Here is a 20,546-nt window from a genome sequence, read left to right as displayed (position 1 = left end):
TTAATTAAAATTAACTGCTAAATAAAAAGACTTGCTTAACCCCTGAGATGCACAAAAACACCTTCTTTCCTGACAGGTGAACTTGCTAATTCAGATGAAATTCTATGACTGCTTCAGGTAGGTACTTCAGGTATTGGAAAAGTGTTCTACTGAGATAGAAGACTGATAACTGATTAACTGTGATGTTTCCAAACTTATGTCAGCCAAGAAACCCCTCATTTTCACCAACTGATAAAACCTTTCATCAGCAGTTTCAAAGGGCCTCTGAAAGCAGAAGATACAAGGATTGAGTTCCCTGTAGCTTTAGTTCCTTAAGCAAGAAGAAACTTCAACTCTGTATCCTTCAGAAACTTAAATGTCTTCCATGGGGTAAAAGATGAGAGATCCTGACAGGGATAAAAACTGTGCTTCTGCAAGCAGTATCAGAAATCAAAATCCATTATAATTTGAAAAGTCTCTGCACACCGAAAAGACAATTATGTTTACTATAGAAACACTCTTGTTTTATCAAAACATTTCCAGCTATTTTTTTCAAGGTAAAAGAGAAAAAAAAGGCAACACAGCTCTCACTTCAACAGCCAACTTTGCTTCAACATGGAATAATCCTAAATTTGGGTACTGAAACTTCCTCTTACATTCTGTCATTCATTCATTGCCACTCATTATCAGAAGCATTTGGCTCTTAAAGCATCAAGGATGTGCAATATTCCAAAAGTCATCCTAAGACAGAACAATTTAAAGGATCTACAAGAGTCTACTGATCAAGTCAGAATGATAAAATTGTTTTATCTTAGTCAAAAATTCCAGGGAGATCTGTGATGCAGACTTCTGAACAAAGTACCACCTGACATACGCTGTCAAGATTGTTTTTACCCTCAGTTCAGGATGAACTTTCCAAAAAGCAATGGAAGTTACAAAGGCTTTACATTAATGTGCATTTCAGAAAGGTGACACACACTCATTTATAAATGTATTGCAAAAAGTATCACTTATACTGACTGTCCCATATCAAAGTATAGCTATTTCCTTCTTATCAAGGAAAATAAAATCTTCAAATTTTTATCTTGCAAAGCTAAGTATGGGTTTTAAAAGAGAGCAAATATATGAAAAATTTTGTAAACCAACGCCGGTTTACAAAAATAAAACAAGCCAGAGCTGAAAAAGTCTTTAAAAAAAGTCATAATAAAACACTAAAGTATACCTAAAAATTACTAGAAACAAGACCTTGCTGCCACAAGACTCACCTGAAAAAATCTTCAAAAAAATGTCAAAATAAAATCTTAAATTACTGGAAATAAGGCCTCTAAACTTAGTTTTGTTTTGTTTTTTATTTGGGAGTCATTGCTAACAATCTATAAACAGTATGAGTACAAGAAGTACTCCATAGAAGTATGTTTGCCAAATTCTGGTCAAATTAACCTTTCATAAGGCATTTATAAATAATTTACCTTCTCAACAAGGCATTCAGACTAAAGATACACAAGGAGTTCAGGCAGATAATCAATTGGTACATAAACTACTCCCACATTGAGTGTCACTACACTTACAGCTCATTTTACAAAAACAATCCATACACACTAAAGTATTCTTAGAAATTAATAGCAATGTAACAGCCCTGGTTATCACACCAGTCCTACACTTATTAGCTGCTGGGCAGCAGGATGCAAAGAGAGCTTTGTCTAGCAATAGTCCAACAGTAATAAATGAAGAGGGGAGATCCTCACTGGGCTGCATGAACCCACATGCCAGCATGGCACTCAGTCATTGCTCTGTTCCAGCTGAATCAAAGTCAGTGAGGCCAGAGACACTGAAATGTTGTGAGTTTTGTAAAAACGCAGCTTATTATGTTCTGTATTTCTAACTTGTCATGCGTTCAGTTAAAACCACGGCATGGTGAATATTTCAGCAGAGATAAAATCTATGTACTACCAAATTGCCATTTTAAACCTAAACCTAAAATCCCAGAAAAATAGTCAAAAGGCAAACAAGAATGAAGAAGTCCATATGTAAAGGTGTCCCATCCCTATGGGGAGCCAGACAATCCCAGTCCCATCCTGTATGCAAGCAGAAGTTTACATGACTATAGTTGTACTGAAGTAAATTAATACTTTCATTTAACTTATTTTATCAAGTACTAACATTATGAGTTTAACGTGTACACAGAGCAAAATGTACTGAAAGGTTTTCTAACTCTGTTTTCAGGTAGAAGTCACAACTTTGACTTACTCAAAATGACAGAGGAATAGTACTGTATTAAGTAGACCTTAAAACTTAAAATATCTTAATATTTAAGATCTCTGAATCATACAAAGAAATTCTAAAGAAAGTATTTTCTTGTTTTTTCTGTTGCAATTGTATAAGACTGAGAGTTAGAATAGAGGAAGATAAGAGCTTTACCAATCAATAACATCTTGACCATAACTCTTGCTTGAAAGCATTGTATCTTATGGCTGTTAAAACGTTCAAAAATTAGGAAGGTTTTATAGAGTATTTTTGTTTGTTTATACTAGCTAGACTACGGTAACAAGCTGAATTTTTCCAAAAAAATAAGCCAAAAAGCCTAACTTTGACTAGAATCCTTATTCTAGGATAATTACAGCATTACATAAATAAAAAAGTCTGTGGTTAAGCGTAATTTATTATAGGTATGCATAGTTTTCTTTTCAAATAAAGTTTCTTCATGACTTCTACAGACACTTTAATTTGTATTATTACATGCAGTCCATTACCACAGTCATGTTAACAATGAAAATGGTATAACACTGACAGTTGAGTTCATAAACTCATATTTAAAATAATTTCAAATTGCTAATAACATTAGAATTGTGATACACTAATTTTAATCTGAAATGGATTATGAAAACATTTTGAAGGCTGTATGAGGTAATGACACAAGTTACAAAACAAATGCTTAAAATTTTACTAAAAGTTTTGCCACTAATGATCAAAACCAGGGACAAAGAAGTCTCCTAATGTAGTAACTTAACCTATCTAGTCACCCAGTATCAAAAGAGAAAGCACTGGCTAACAGTTGATTAAATACATTGATGTTAAAGACAGACTTTTATACAAAAATTTGAAATGAGCAGGATAAGCAGGATTGATTACATTTTGGAAGGCTATGTAACAGTAAAAAGTAGATAAATGGTTTGTTTTGCAAAAGACATACACCAGGAAATGCTGTGCTGCTCCAGTTATGATGCAGGAATGAAGAATACCTCAGTACATTTAAAAACAGAGTAAATTAATTAAAGCAATAATAAAGCTTCACTGTCACAGTGAAGTTTTTCAGTTTTTCATTCTGCCGGTACAGAATGAGCTTAATGGGACTCAAACTAATGTTTGACAATTACCACCTAACAAGGTAATTTGGATACAAGAAACAAATGGCTACAAGTCACGTTTATCCTCCCACTTCAGGGGCCCAGAATGAAACTTCTCTGATGTGCACAGTGTTCTACACTTATGAGACAAATATTTAAATTTTTTTACATTTGTCACTTAATGACTGACCACATATAAGTAAGAACATCACTGGTGACCACTGATAATTGGATAAACCACCAGTTTGATCAGTTATAGCAAATTTAAGTTCTGTGAAATTCTGCCAAACAACAGCTATAAGTAAGTTTAGTATAAGGCAAAACCAGTGTTCTTTTCAGGTCAGGAATATGTGGCATGAAAATTAGGGTCAGGAATGTGTCAAGGAAACCACTGGACCACACAGCCTTAGCTTCTTCTTTCTTTTGCAAGCACATCATATGAAAATATGTATTTTGACATGATCTACAGAATCTGCTACAGCGTTCACTTCTGTCAGATTATGAATTGCATGGTTCATCTCCTATTAAAGTGGGATTTAATAAGAGTGCTGACTTTATAACCAGCTATGCAATTATTTGATAGACCACTCCAAATTTTTTAATATTATGTACTATTCAGATTCAAGGCTTATGAGGTCTCAGTAGTTAAAATCAGTTGCAAAATAATGATCCTAGAACGTGATCACAAACCCACCTTCTTTGTTCTTTCAATTAAAAAGGAAAAAGTTGTGAAATTAAAATTTTAATACGCCAACTTAGGATTCGAAATAATTCAAAATAAGATCAACAGTACATGCAACAAACTCCAAGGAAGCAGTAACAAACTACAAATACTTGGAAAAATGCACTACTGGCATATATAGAAGTGAAAGCTTCCCCTCTCCCCATCTCTTTTCTTCCAAAAATACATACCTGCTGAATGTGTCTACTAACTCGTTTCTGAGGCTGGTAGATAAGCCACGTATACAGGACTGGATCAACATTAATTGCTAATCCTTGTACACTGGACAAGAGAACAGCACCTGCACATCATAGAAAAGGGAAAAAAATGTGAATCACCTGCTCAAGAATCTCCTTATATGTATTCAGTTTTCTTGCACACAAATCATCTTTAATGCACACTTTTGTTTGGCTTGGACTACATGTATAATAAATAATAATACTTACAGCATAAACTTCAATAACATATTCAAAGTGAGAAACTTACCAGCACTACCAGTGTTAGGGATATGCACACGTTAAAAAAATGTAGCAACTTGCATTTTGATTTTGCTTATTACAACTTTTCGTCAAGAAAAATGCTCATTTTCACAAAATTACTTGTGTAACTGAATACACACAACACCTTTCCTCAAATTCTCAGCCAACATTAACACTCTGCAAAAAATGAGTCAATAAGACCCTTGACAGAAAGGGAAGAATATAATGCATGACTCCCCACATCCTCAATTAAAAACACTCCATGGTCTAGGACAGTGAGTTCTTTCAATAAAGACAGACTTACTTTACACTAGCTGTGCCCAAAGCTGAGGACAAACATTTTTTATATAAATATGGTTATGAATATTCTTTAGAGGATGAGTTAGGCAAAATAAGGCAAATTTTTTAACTGACAACACTGGCAGCCTCCATACTGTGAGCTCTTAGAATTTTCCTAAGCTTTACAATATATCTTATTTTCTTTAAATCTCACTTTCTAGGACATAGGATTACAAGACAGGGCTACTTTATTTCTTAAAAGTAAGCTTCTAGTTTTGTGTTGTTGGCGAAGAAAACCTTACAGGGAAAATGCTAAGGCTCAAAATAGGAGAAAAATTATGTCAGTACCCAGAAATGTTAGCATATACATCAAACCATGCACACTGAAACCCCATTTATGCAGCACTATCTCCATTAAACTTGTATGAAAAATATTATATTATACCTTGGTGAGGCTTTTTTTTTTCTAATAGTACAGATAACGTATCCATTGCAGTAGAACATAATTACAGAATTGTACAAATCAGAAGCAAATGGGTTAATGGTATACAAAAGTATCAACTATACTAAAAAAGTGTAGCAAGTAGTAGTAGGTAGTTATCTTTTCACATAAGCTTTGCAATTTTATTACAAATTAATACAAAAAATAATGAAAAAAGTAACAAAATAGATTTAAAACAGAAATCCTGGTTACTGGAAGAGCCCAGCACCAAATTCCACAGAATTACAGTAGTTCTATAATACCAAGAATCATAATTCCTAAAGCAATATATACTACATTTACTCTGTGGTATACAATGTAATTATGCAGCAATCTGAATTTAATAATAAATTCAAATACATTCAGAAAGCTTGACACACAATTCAATGTACTTTCCAAAAAACAGTAAAAACATGTGCCTCAAAAGACACATCAGCAAAACTGTAAATGGAAAATTAATTTAAAAAATACGAGTTATGAGTTTATTGTATATAACAAAATTTTAAAACCAGCTGAATTCCAAATGGCAGAAGACCCACCAACCTGGGGTGACACAAGCAAACCCTGATGAGCACAATGGGAAAATGGCAGTCAAGAAATACATGAAGATAAATCATCTGCCCAGCCCAGGCTTGGAGTTGGAACACACACTGTGAGGAACTCCTATACACAGACTAGTCCATGTGAACTGAAGGTTTTAAATGTCAGTAATAAACCGAAGAAATAAATCTGCAGTTAAAGGAAAAGCCAACGTCAAGCATTAAGGGGTAACATGTAAGTAAGAGCAGTGAATGTGCCTGGTGGCAGGATGTGCAGGAAATGAGAAAAAGGAAGCAAAAGGTAACAGAAGATTGATAAAATATATGCTACAATCATTATCTTTATAAGATATTTAAATGCCAGTGTAAAAGAATCCTGCATCTTTAAGAGACACTGCCTGTTGTCAGCAATACTTAATGAAAGGTTTAATATACATGTGATATGAAAAGTGGGAGACAGACCTCCCAATGAGTGCAGCATAAAGGCAGCCTACAGGCAAAGTCAACAGAAAATCCCACGTTTCTATCAGACTCCAGAAAAGAAAAATACGGTGTTACTGTAGCACATCATTCTAGTAACTTAGCATAGTTTCTTGATTACTGAAAAAAATAGCTACAACTAAAAAGTTCAATACAATTAAGTCAAGTTTTGAACTGAAGCTCTCCTTTCCCCGCAGTGAAGTCAACACTAGCACAATCTGATAAAACTCTACAATAAGGCAGCACAAATAGCAAATATTTTTCCAGTTGTCTTTTGATAGCTTGTTCCTGGGATATTCAAAAAATAAAACAAAACAAGCAAACAAAAAAACCCTGGTAGAAGTACTCAGATAAGCAGTTACATTATTTGCCTTTCAATTTGACTGTCAGGTAACTTCGGCTTCCTACTAAGCCACTTCTGTCACACTAAGTTACTGAAATTTACTGCTGTGTTTGCTACTTAGCCACTATATTTAAGGGCAGTTTAATCACTCATGTGAAGTTGTTTTCTGTGTAACACCTTTCTTCAAAATCAATATCTAGTAAAAAATGTTTCTCAGATGTGCTTCCTGTTTTCATGTTAAGAAATAAGAATCCTCCCCAATTTTTAAGGAAGCTCTCACTGATTGGAGGATCAAGCCTGAAGCTGGCAGCAGACTCCTCACATGCCTAAAAAAACCCCAATTAATTGCTATTCTGTCTCCATCAAAAAGCAATGCTCAAGTTCCCTGGATTTCATTAAGATTGTAGAGAACTTTCTTTTCTTCCCCTCCCATTTTCTCTTTTTAATTAAATTTACATTTCAGAAAAAAAGCAGAACTTAGTCCCATAGCGTACTAGGGTTTCCTTTCCAGATCTCAGTTCCTGCCAGAGTTATCTATTACATATATCTAGTAACAGATTTGAAAAATAAGTATTGGACCCAACAGCGTGTAATCTTTAATGTTTGAGAATTCCCTGAGTCATGGTGTCATTTGCCAGGCTCAGCTTGGGCAATAATTTCCTTCCTTTACAAATTCCCACTCTCCCCTGAAGGAATAGAAGCCGGGGAGGCTGCAGTCAGGCAGAGGAGGATGATGAACAGAAGGCAGTGGAGCACAGGGATGCCTGGCACTCTCATCCTTTGGATGAGCTTCCTGACAAATCTCCTTGGATGATGACAGCTGCAACAACAGCACTTTTCTTCCCAAGGGATGGGGGCATGCAAAAGACAACTGGGGCCTCCTGCTTGGGTTGGCCACGCTGCCACCTCCTCCCTCTTGGAGTGCTGAGCAGAGGAGAAGCAGGGAGGAGAGGGGTCCCTAGCCTGGGGCTCCCTCCATGGAGACTCGGGGAAAAAAGTGGGGTAAAAGGGAACGTGGTACACTTCTGGTGAGGTGGAAGAGGACACCCACCCTGCACAGGGACACAGCTGCAAAGAACAGAGGCCAGAGGGAAAGGCAGGGTGGGTGAAATAAAGCAGAGTCCAGCAGTAGAGTTGTGGAGCTGAGGAATGTTCAGTCATCACATAAGAACAGGAAAGGGCCTCAAATATCAAAGACACACAAGAAAAGGATGAAGGAAGCACGACAGTTAAAGAGGAATCTGGAAGTGAATGAGCACTTCGGGAAGGAGAAGGGAAATGGCAACCCTTGGCAAAAATCTCCTTTTGGAGACGCACAAATCTCGTGAATGAGTAAACTGCATTACTATTTCTCCCAACAATCTGGAGGGAAAAAAGTACTAGGAAGAACAGACAATAAACAATCTTGCAATTTATGCACCTGAAAATGAATTTTTGCAATAGTAAAGGACCAGCTTAGCAAAGTTTTTTCGAAATTCTGCTCTGTGTATGCAGTATCCAAACACAACTTAATGTTATTTCCAGTAAAATTAACTCAAAAACCTCTACAGTAAACTGAAATTTGAGTTGATGTACATTTTCTATTAAGGAAGGGATAACAAATATGAACAAATGGAATGGCTTACAATAAAGCCTAATTCTGACAAGCTTTGTATATTTTCAGTAACTAACTTAAAAAATACTACACCATCTTGCTATATAAACTGCTTCATGAATTACTTTAGCATTGGACATTCGTGACTCCTAGAAGTCTCAGAACACATGAATCATGCATAGATGCTTACAGGTTGAGTTAGAAACATTAATTTAGTATCTAATTATTTTAAATGATACCTGAGAGAAGAAATATATATTTTTACGTTTTTTTCCTTACTGTTCTGAAGGGCATTTTCACTAAGGCATACTATAAAAATGCAGATCTGCATATTACACCCAAGTGAAGAGTTCTATATAATAGAAGTATATTAAAGTATATTTCTGCTGGCTGACTCAAAGCAGATGCATTGTAAATCCCTAAGTGTGGAAATATCTAAGTCTGTTTAATTTTAGCCTGGGAGTCAACTAAGGGAAAAAGACTCCTTTTTACTACTCTGCTTACTGCCAGTATGGCTCGTTTACCCACAGTCAAACAGGCTTTACCAATTAGTCGTCCTGTGGCACCACAGCCATTTTCAGTAACATCCCAGAATGAAGAATGAGAGCTGAAGATTTAGAAATTGCAGTTACACCACATAAAAATTAATCATACAACTTTGGAACATCAAGGACAAAGCCAATATGACTGTCTTGCAAAATAATCAGCTTATCTAAGAGACACTGTCCTGGCATTTCATCCTGAACTGCTAAGTCAGAGAAGGGAAACAGACACTTCAAGCCACATCAAAGTTTATGTGACTGTGAAAAATTATTTAATAAATTCTGTCTAATTACTGAAGTATATGTCTGCATGTTTCTCTATTCAAGGTTGACTTGAATGCATAGAGATGCAAATATTGCATCTGAATTTTATCTCATAAAAAGCTTCCAAGTCTACTGTACTTGCATAGAGTTTTACATTCATCAAGTGCTTAAAATAACTCTGAGATCAATTGGTTTAGTTGCTTAGCCAGTATTAGAATATTTCACTAAAACAGAAGTAGTGGGGTAACACTTTCCCATTAACTAAGGCACTTTGGTCTGCAATATTAAACACAGCTTCCACATACAAGTTTTTCTTTGCCCAAGAATACATACCCCACAATATTTTAACACCACTTTTTTTCTAATTAAAAAAGCTTTTTGATATTCAGAAACATTCACTAAGAACATACCCATACTGCTCTCATGACCTTCTAATTCCTACTGAGGTTTATAGCAGAAAATCATTAAAAAAATAAGGGGGGAGGTCAACATCATTATTTTTATTTTAAAAATTGAGAAAGTGAGGCAGAGAACTGAAGTTATTAAATCACACAGCAGGATCCACAGATAGAATTCAGATGTTAAAGTTATATGCCACAGCTAAGTGGCATATATATTAGCCTACTGTAATTAATAGAAAAAACGCAGTGTACGAGTCCATCCTGTTTAATCATAACTAAATCAGACGGGTCTAATTTCAATTGAATGTTCTGATAAGCCATCATTATCTTTTTAAAGAAAAAATATCTTGACTTTATCAACATACATACCCAAATGCTCACAAATGCTGAATTACAGAATTATGACATAGAAGTATTCTTAAAGATGTTACATAATGAGGCAAACCAAAACTGCTGTATACACTGTTTAACATGAAGTGCTCTATGTAAGGCATCATTTTGCAATGTACAAGAAGTCACATTTCTGCAAATCAATCTGCAGCAAGCCATATCAAATCAAGGTATGGACAACAATCTTCAGTTATTTCACATCATCTCTGATGTTAAGAATGGAACTTAATCCATTTAGCATCTTGTCTTTCTTACTGAAAACTTTGTGATACGCCGAGTTGGAAGTTTTCACAAAAATGCTAGAATATTCATGTTTAACTTGTGTGCTGCATGTTTTTGAAACAAAAAAAAAAAAGTTATCTTGAAAGGCTACTTTTTTCCCAAAATCATTTGATCAAAACGTTAATTTCCTTTAAAGAATATGGTGATGTGGATTCAGGGAAACAGTGTAATAGGCAGCAATGTCCAAGCAAAAAGAAAATGTGTAGGCAGCGGTAATATACAGAAATGTCAGCTTTATTTAAATGATTACTATATCATCTCTATCAAAAGGTAATGGCAATAATCCTAAGCTGAGCTGCATAGCACCTCTTCCTTAATTCTATGTTTTTATTGCAAGAATATCTCACTCAAGTATTGTTTCCTCCTGTTTGCTTTTAGGTTGTTTATATATTTTACCATCATACTTACTATTCTGTAAATAAAAGGAAAATGAGGAACTGTAAATTCAGCTGACAGAAGGACTAAACAGACAGAAAGGAAGGATATACTATAAAGACTTCAAAACCATATTGTCAGCAAGTAAAGAAAATTTGAATGCTTTCAAAAATATGAAGTGTTTAGAACAGTTTGTTTTATTCATAAAAGAATATGGGGAAATCCAACATTTGAGACACTGTTTTCAGTTTGAGAGCTGCTTCCAGTCAGACACTGCAGGGTGGCCCAAACTGACTCGAGGCAGAGGCTGTTAATGCACACATAGCTACAAAAGCAGGTACTCAGAAACTCAGTAACACAAGCTAGCAGTTTACAAAGGTTTCTACCAAAATCTGGTTCCTTTGTCTTTTCCTCCTGAAGTCCCACTAGAAAACTATTTAATAGTCACTATTATAAATCTAATCATCAATCTGACTCTCAGTCCTTAGACTTGGATCATTCCTGACCAGGTTTTCAAAATGCTAACAAAGGCTTGAGAATTTTAGCTTGTTTAGCTCTCTAAAAAATGAATTTGATACACGTTGCAAAGTCAAGGCTATTTCTTTCCATTTTCTGTAAAGAAGCAGAATCACTTGCAGTTACTCTTATGGATTAAGAGATTCCATTAAAGCAAGAAGTGTTTGGAACCCTGAAGAAATTATGAGTCAATTTCCTAATTTTTTGTTTGCTCTATCCGAGATCTCCTCAGTCCCATTTGAAAGGCTGTTGTAGCTATTTTTTCATGTTACAAAGATTTGTAGTGTCACTTTTAAAACACAGTAATTCCAAGGAATGGATGAACTACTGAAAACAGACACTCTCAAGCAGACTAGAAACAAAATCTTAATATGGATCGTTTTTATTTATCAAGAATTTTGTTAATTCCTTTATTTAATGGATTGAAATTAGAAATCAGAAGAGTTGGGCAACAAATCCTTACTTCCATTTAACCTCTAGTCTTACTTTTGGGTCATATTCTATTCTGCAAAAAAAAACAAAAGGTGGAAAATTTAGTGATAAAGGAAGAAATACTATGGCTCAATACTGGTGCTCTCCTAGAGACTCAACAAGTACAAAGCAGATTCATTTATGCAGTCCACAGGAATTCCGTACACAAATTCTACAAGTTGTTTAATCTCATGTTTTTAAAGAAACTAGGCTACCTAGAAGGGATAAGAGAGAAAATTAAATAGATCACAGAATATACTGAATTGCAAGGGACGCACAAGGAGCCTCAAATCCAACTCCTGACCTGGCACAGGACACCCCAAGAACCACATCATGTGTGTGAGAATATTGTCCAGACACTTCTTGAACTGTGTCAGGCTTGGTGCTGTGGCCATTTCCCTTGGAAGCCTGTTCCATGCCCATATTTTCCTGATATCCAACCTAAACCTCTCCTGCCTCAGCTTCATCTGTTTCTTCAAGTCCTGTCACTGGTCTGAGATAGGGTAAATTATTTAGGAGAAAACAAACAGTCACATGCAGACATGGTAATTTTCACTGTGCGAGAAGGCAGAACCCTGCAGGGACCTGAGCTGCCCAAGCCATTACAGGACATCGATGTGGTGACCAATTCTGCTGAGTTATCCAGAGTAACCCTGAACAGAGCTGACCCAGAACTCTCAAATATCCCATCTGATTCAATACAGATAAATACACTTCTACTGGTATTGTTACCTCATATTTTAATTTCACATGTAAATGGTAACTGACCTGACTACTTTGCCTAAGAAAACATTTCTGTTTATTCTAGAAAAGCGTTAGATCAAGGTTCAGTAGGAAGGAACAAGCAATAAAACAGAAAATATCAACTGCATAAATGCATTGTGTACACAGATACTCGGAACAAGGCATCCAGTTCCTGTCAGCCAGAAGGGTCAGTTTTAAGCATTCAAACCTGAAAACTTCTGTTTCACAAGACCATTTATTCAGTATTTATCCTCCCTGATTCACTCTATGCTCCATGCCAAATGCATTATACATTCTCCAAATCCCACAGCAGAAAGAACAGAAATAAAAAAGTATGCACGTGTACTGGTTAAACGATTTTCTTTTCATCATTTTTAAATGATTGCCTAGTTATTCTAGTCAACTCCAAAGCAAACGGGTTTGAAAACCTCCAGGTCCAAACCACCTGCATGTGAACCTCAGAGAGAAGCTGCAACGTCAGAACCTCTTCTACAGGCAATGTTATTTGTAGGTTTTTATCACTGCATTATTCCAGGTAAGTGTGAATGCAACTCTCTAAGTACCACCAGAAGCTGCACTTTACAGGCTATTTACATAGGTTTTACTGGTGAAGATATCAGAGTCTCCACATATGAAACAAACAAGTTATAATCACTGTAGACAATTCTGCAGAACAGTTGATTAAAAAACCCTCCAAAGTCCATGCAAACTTCTGCACAGAGCCTTCAGCTGAAGGCTAAAAGGCCATGGAGAGGCAATCCACTGAGAAAACACATGTCAATGGAAAAAGACCTTTTGCAAGTCAGTGAGGGGAATAATATTTTGACAGAGCAGAAGTCTCAAAGCTATCTTAAATAGGCTGGATTTGAAAGAATTAGTCATACAGAACCATTCTATATATAGACCATATATCTGTATAAGATATAATAGGCAGAAAAGAGCTGAGGTATGCTCCAAGGCTCTGAAATCATGGGAAATGGATATTTGCTGAAACACTTGATATCACCCATGAGCCAGCAGGAAAGAGAGGACCACATACCATCACCTCTATTAATGCAGAGAATAACATCAGTCAACAATGCATTACTCCTAACCAAGCTGTGAGAATAATGCCTAATAATCCCGCTCAAGCTTTCTACTATGAAAAATAGCAAAGATTACTAAATTAATGAATTATTATTTCTATGGTCTTTAGGCAGTTAACTGTGCATGACAATATACAGTACCACATTGGTAACAGAATTGCATCTTTCCTCTCTCTATGATTGGTAGGGTGCTACCACACCTTTTCTTCAACTGTGACACTACATTTTAAGAGGACTGGGTGCTAATATCTCCTTCTAAGTAATTTTCAATAGAACATTCAGTTACATATTTTTAAAATATGGATTTTAAACTAAAACTAGCAAATTGTCTGAAAACTGCAAAGAAGTTTCTTAGTACAGTTCAGCTTCTGTATTTACAAACACCTGACTATCATCTGCCAAAACCGTATTTTGCAATTTCCTACTGCATTATGCTGTTGAGAATTGCAACAGGATTCTTCCCCTATGGCAACAGGGCACCAAGGGAGCTATTTTCATTCCTTCTTTAACAGTTGAACATTTGTAGTGTTGTGACTATGGATACTAACTCGTCTTGTGCTTTAAGTTATAAAGCTGAAATCTTTTCAGCAGTAGATGCCTCATGTAGCTTCTTTTAAAAGTAATTTGAATAATATACAGCTGTGGTTTCTGTTTTCTTTCTTCTTAAACATTACAGCTTCTCAGAGGCAACAGAAAACACATAGATGATTTCACAAAATTTCCGAGATGCTCAATTAGAACAAAGCACCCACAGGCAGAGAGGCTGAGGAAAATGAAAGTAACTTAGAAAGGCGTGCAAGATTTACAGTAGAAATTCCACATAAGGTTATGCTTTTCTGTAGCAGTAGTGGAAGTAAAGGAAGAACAAAAAACTATTTATCTTCTAAATAAGAAGTCCTAATTAATTCATGTATTCCTTTCTATTGCTTAAGACTTCATGCTCTATGCTAGCGATTCAAGGCTGAAATAAATAGCATATACACGCCAAACAATGAGCCTGAATAAAAATAGCCACAGTGTGTTATAGTGCTGAAGTCATGACACTGCAAGGTAGGTAAAGTTACACAGGCAGCTCAGCCATTAACTTCTTTTTTTCCTTTTTTTAGGATGTGCACTTCAACAGAAACTTGATACACAGGGCTCAAGTTGAAAGCAAATGTCTTCTTTAAAACTAACAACTTTGAAAAATATGAAATTTGTGGTGCTTGGGTACTAGGTGGGAAAGATATGCAAGTCTTAGGTACTATGAACATAAAATGGGCAAATTTTCTGAAAGACAGTCAGTCCTTGTTCTTTTTGCAGTTGCTATCTGCATTAGGCAATGCTTTCAAAAGCATTTGTGAATTCCAATAGACACATATCAAAAAGCTGTTTCATCAAATGTGTACACAGTTTACATAAATAAGATTACATAAATAAGTTTACATAAATAATTTTAGAGGTACACTTGCTAATATCATATTAACTTAATTCCAAATTTAATGAAATGCCACAAGTCCATTAAAGATAATTTGAGATTTACAGTACCACTTTGATAGACTTACACCTGTCATGTAAAACTAAAAAGCCTAAATCAACTTATGAAACCTACATATAAGAGAGAGGACAGATGAGCATCTCCACATACACTGAAATGGTTATACTAAGACACAAACAGGCAACTAACATCTCAAATGTGTAAATAATTCTATTCACACCTACAACAGGGAAGCCATCTCTAGAAAGTCTTGGGAATGTGTTGTAGTAAAGACATTTTAGAAAGAAGATTTCAAGGTGACTACATGACATATTGGAGGTTCTTTTCAAGATATACAGGGTATTACTAACTGAAAAATGCTCAAACAGCATAAATAGCAAGAAAAAACTGCCGTGTTACTGCTATTGTGAAATTGTCTAAATTCTGATTGAATTGACCTATGAGCATATTCAATGCACAGAGCAAAATCTGGATTCCTCATTTGCAGACTTTCTGGTAATTCTCTAATGCTCATCTGGGATGCTAGTAAACACATTAGAATAAATAGCTTTTCTTTGTATAATCTTCTGGCAAATACACAAAAACTAAAAATAGACAATTATTTATTAATCCCAGGTTCAGTCATGTCTACATTAAATACAAAATCATGCCTTTACTGGTATAAATTTTATCCCTTTCTAGAATACCATCATATTCATTTAAAATAAGAATTTATATCAGATATTTTCTAATTATTTGGTAATTTCCTTAACTAGTATTTATGTTACTAGAAATGTACAGTAATTCAGACTTTATAGACAACGGTGATGGTCACTATGAATGCTGCAAATACAGATTAAAGAAGAATCTCAGCTGAGCAGAAGAAAACTTACACAGCTCTTTTACAGAGATTAAACAATTAATATTAAAAATGTCAGAAAAGCAAGGAACCAACACAGAGCACCAACAAAAGTAATATTGGAGGAGGCTGTTGATCATCCTGTCTTTATGACTGAGGGTTTTTTGGAGTATTTTAAAGTATTTTTATGAATTGAAATAATCCTTCAATTCCTTAAGGTTTCCAGGCAAATGTAGTAAAATTTCTGAATTATTGAAGTCATTTTCTGAATAATAAAATGAATGTCACCATGATCACGAACAGACAAATAATAAACATGTCTTTACAGTTCATACAAAGGGCAAAAAATCAAGGAATTAAGTTAAAGGTGATGTTTAAATCTTCACAGCTCAGTACAGTATAAATTTTATTAAGTACCATTTAAAAAAATCAATTAAAGACAACGTTCAGAACATCCTAAGAGATATCCAGATTGCCTAAGTAGTTTATTATAAACATTGCTTTTTTTTCTTTTCAAAGAATGCTGTGAGCCTCCAACACAGCCAGCAGAAAAAGTAACTTTGTTTTTTCACATCAGAAATTAACGCACAAAACTGCAAAGCCAGAGTATGTGTAGCTCATTTCTACCAGCAGTGAACAGGGAGATGGTTATTTAACATTTACTACTTTTACAAAATCATCATTTAGTTGACATAGAAGCTTTTCTTCTCAATACCATTATGTTTGTGAATTTGGAACATACAATTAAAGTCAGCTGTTAAGATAAGTGCTTATAAAGACTCTGAAGTGCTAACCATGATGCATCCAAAAAACTGAAACACCTAGTACAATAACCTCATTTTCCTTTAAGCCGAAATACACTTTCTTACATGTGTTGAGATGATGAATGGTATCTTCCCACTCATGTGGATCTAAGAGAGGCTAACTAATATTTCTGAATTATAGAAAATCTGCATTTTATTAACTATGCTTTATATATATTAAAGCATTCATTGTATTATAAAAACACACTTCTTTTCAAATTCATTTTTAACCTCTTCCACCTCTGCTAAGCTTTTTTAAAAAATTGAAGTTAAATTCTAATCGCTTACATTTTGATTAATAAATCCAAAGTATTGTTTAATTAAGTCAGTGTTTTAAATCCATGCTTAACTAGATGGAGAATAGGAATTTTACTTTCAATTTTTTTACTTTCACTTTGGGGCTTATGTGAATGGCTCTCTTCACTCAAAATATCAATAGCATTGTCTAGATGTTTATTATTTCAAAAAAATTATTATTGTGTTTAAAAATTGCAAACTTCTCAATATGGGCACTGGAAACTCATAGGTAAGGAAAATTACAAAACTGCATCTCTTAACTAGTAGAAGTGTAGAAAGCTGCTGTCATACATTAAGGTCACAGTGGGAGTTTTTAAATATGTTGTCTTGAAAAACTGATTTTTAAGTGAAACCAGCTTTCACATTTTTACAGTGTCTTCTGCAAGAGATGTTACAAATAAACAGAAACATGTAACCTTTTGGATAATTTTGGCAGTAAGCTGAACACTGCAGCTTTATGATTTTGCAAATCTCACTTAAGATTTTTAGCAAAAAAATTGTTAAGTAAACTGTATAAAACATCTGCACAGGCATTATAAGAACATTGAGTTTATTTACAAAGCAAATATTACTGCAGATGGCTGACAATATATCATGTTGTCTTCAGAATACTGATTTTCTAAGCAGATCTTTTGGGGATGTGCTCCAAAAGAGTGGTATGTGCTCTTGCGTCATATTTTACAGATCAGCAAAAAACATACCTGTAGAAACTATTTAAATCAAGTTTTCCTGCATTTTTTAGTGCACAAGTCAGACTAGTAAAACTAATAAAACATAAATTCAATCAGGTAAAAACAGTAAGAAAATAAGTGAAGAGAGTTCTAAGCAATGAAACATTAAAAGGAACGCTTATAGCCGTGCTTTAGATACGCCCTGCAATTTTAAATTTTCTGCCTGACACCACATGTGGGGCCCTATGGGGTCCCGACCATGTAACCATAGCACTGTCTAAACAAACCATTTGCTAATCCCGAGATGTCAGAGCTGTATCTCTATGCTGGGGCTGGAGACGTGCCAGTTCTAAAACCTGAGGTGAACGTACCAGTGAGCAAACTATGGTGTTTCTGTACCTGGAAGAGAAAAGAAAGCCAGAGGATTTTGCCTCATCTTTTCTATTTAAGTTATTAAGGTAAATAATTCTGACCATCTGCTTCTTCCCTGGCTCATTAACCTCATAGACCTTTATTACGATTATAACACTGCATGCAAAAACCAGAATTCTGGAATAAAATACAGATGTTTATAAAGTCCTGTGCCTGTTTACAGCTTTATATTTTGTGATACTAAGTGGATACTTGGCATTTGGGTTGGGATTTCGAGCTGGGGAGAATTGTGAGGACATTTAAAGGCCATTTAAAAAGTGTGACTTAAGTATATGCATTTCAAGCATGCAGTTGTCATTCAAATAAAACTCTTAGTTCATGCACTAAGTAATTTTAAAGCTTCGTTAATTCGTGGGTTTAGGAGACCAGCAGTTGATAAACACAGCTAACAAAAACAGCAATACCATACCTGCTGTGTTTCAGTTGCTTCTTCCTCCTTACCACACCATGAATTTAACGTAGAATAAACTTTATTTGCTTCGATACTGCTGTTGTGTAGCTGCTTTCTCCTTTTATGTAAATTTACACTAAATCCAAAGGCTATTAAAAACACACAAATTTTCAGTGAATATTAGTCCATGCTCAGCTATCTCCAGAATGACAAGCTACATGCTAAACAGTATCTGACTGAAGAACATGACAAGATAGCTCAGAATAATTCTGTTTACTTAGCTCTTTCCACTCCAAGAGAAAAACACATGAATAGTGAATAGACAATCTTGGAGGTTTTTTATTTAATGTTCTTATTTTACAGATATATGTAAAGAAAAGTATTTTCATCTTTTCTTATGATACAGAGAATTTGTTGAAAAATAATTACATGCCCTTGATAGCTAGGAATATTCAAGTTGTTCTTACACACTAACTTGAGGACCTCCTTAATTTATGGAAAATAATTTCTATTCATATCAGTCCAGTTGTGTTTGCAGTATGCCTTTAGGGAGACTCACAACAGCAATCTGCTACTGTTACAGACCTATTGGAAGCACATTATTTAACAGAATTTGCTCTAAATTCTTGTGCTGTCAGCTGGAATGCTCCTATCTGGATTGCCATGAAATAAGCAAAGAACACTCAGTAAGCAAGCACCTTATCATGCTGCTTAGTGGCCATGTTTACATTTGTGTCTGTATCTGTCAAACCTCAGAAGACCTGACAGCATCCTCAGTTATTTCGTTAAAAGCACCTGTTCCTAGCACCTTCCCATTTTCTAATGCAGATGATTTTATGCCAAATTCTACATTAACCCTTTTCACACAACCTCACAATACAGAACATCTTCCTGCACAGCACCAGATCTTTATCACAAGCTGAATTATCATCTTGTTTTAACATTTTGTAGTGTCTTACGAGAAAGATTATTTAACAGTTAAAAGGATTTGTATTTTTGAATAGTCTAGTTCTTTTCATCTGCCAATACATTCAGCTACGAAGGGCAGGATAACAGATTTCAGTGGATACTTATGATTAAAATAGGCTAAACCTGAATTTTACTAAAACTCTCACACACTAAGAAAAAGATACTCCGTATCTGAAATAACTCTAAAAATTACAAAAGAGAAATACTATGATAGTTGTAATTCAATCACAAAAGCACAGAATGAAAGAAAACATATAAGCAGTATTTAAATGTGAATGGAACCGAGTTGAGAGAAAGCAAATGTATCCAATTTCAAAAGATGAAAATTTAAAGTAAATGTGGATGGCTAGATGTTACAATATCACTTAAACTGTGACTTTTCTGTATTTGTCCTACGTGTGTATTCATAAGCTACAATCAAGTCAAATACTTCTAAATATAAAACAGATAGTGTATTAAAGTCATAAGTCTCCTGCCTCAGAAGTATGGTAGAAAGGTAATGCACCACCTAAAAATAATCTGTTTTAAACATATATTTTTTGTCAAACCTCAATGTAATTAATACTAGTTGTGCTTAAAAATCAAGGTAAAAAAAGGTTCTCAAACATGGAAGATGAGCATTTTTAACATCAAAGAATATACTGTACACTGCTTTATTTGATATGACTTTTTCACTTAAGCAGAATAAAGCAAATTAATGAATAGATCATATGTGGCTCTAATCTGACTTTTTGTAGCTGTGCCCATATCTTACATTCTCCAGCTGTAGTGCCTAGTGAAGTGGTTACAGACACTGAAAAAAGACAGTATTTTAAAGCTGATGTTTTGAATAACAGGTATTTCATGTGCAGTACATTTTGTACAATAAAAGTTGTGACTATTATAATAACACTATGGGAATAATCTATACCCTGTTTACAGATAAATAATCATTTACTAATAAAAATTTGCAAATTAATTCAGTCTTGTATTACCCTATAGAAGGACAATAGTTTCTTCCCAATATCACAAAAACACTTAGCATTGACTCCTCATATATTCTACAGACAGGTTTTTAATGCAGCAGATACCAGTATTGCTGTAATATCTAGAAATGTTGAGATACAGACTTCTTTTTGATTCTTTGTCTTATATAACTGAAGAGATAACTCTATTTAAAGCATTCCTCCAAAATTACATATATATCCCCATTCTGACAGGATATGCAAAGAGCCTTAGCAAAGACATTACCTCAAATCAACCCTACCTCCAGAGAACTGTTTGAAGGGAAGAAACTTCATGATATTCAAGCTTCAGTAGAGCAGAGTCAAATAATAAACTTCAAATGTAATGTATATCAGTATTACATCAAAGTTTATT

At 34.8% G+C, this 20,546-nt stretch overlaps 1 protein-coding gene across 9 annotated transcripts in view; it reads right to left on the bottom strand.

Moving 5' to 3' along the window:
- The window catches only part of VPS13B (vacuolar protein sorting 13 homolog B), a 426,148-nt gene that overhangs the window by 229,660 nt on the left and 175,942 nt on the right, over positions 1–20,546 (bottom strand). For all 9 annotated transcript variants that reach the window (XM_014879767.2, XM_088154920.1, XM_014879771.2 and 6 more), the window contains one exon: positions 4,236–4,345. In XM_014879767.2, coding sequence (XP_014735253.2) covers positions 4,236–4,345 — 110 coding nt within the window. The remainder of the gene's footprint in view (positions 1–4,235; positions 4,346–20,546) is intronic.

The sequence above is a fragment of the Sturnus vulgaris genome, chromosome 1 (genome assembly GCF_052056855.1).
Source record: "Sturnus vulgaris isolate bStuVul1 chromosome 1, bStuVul1.hap1, whole genome shotgun sequence".
NCBI lineage: Eukaryota > Metazoa > Chordata > Aves > Passeriformes > Sturnidae > Sturnus > Sturnus vulgaris.
The sequence above is the reverse complement of the archived record's forward strand: the minus strand, read 5'-3'. Positions and strand labels throughout refer to the sequence as shown.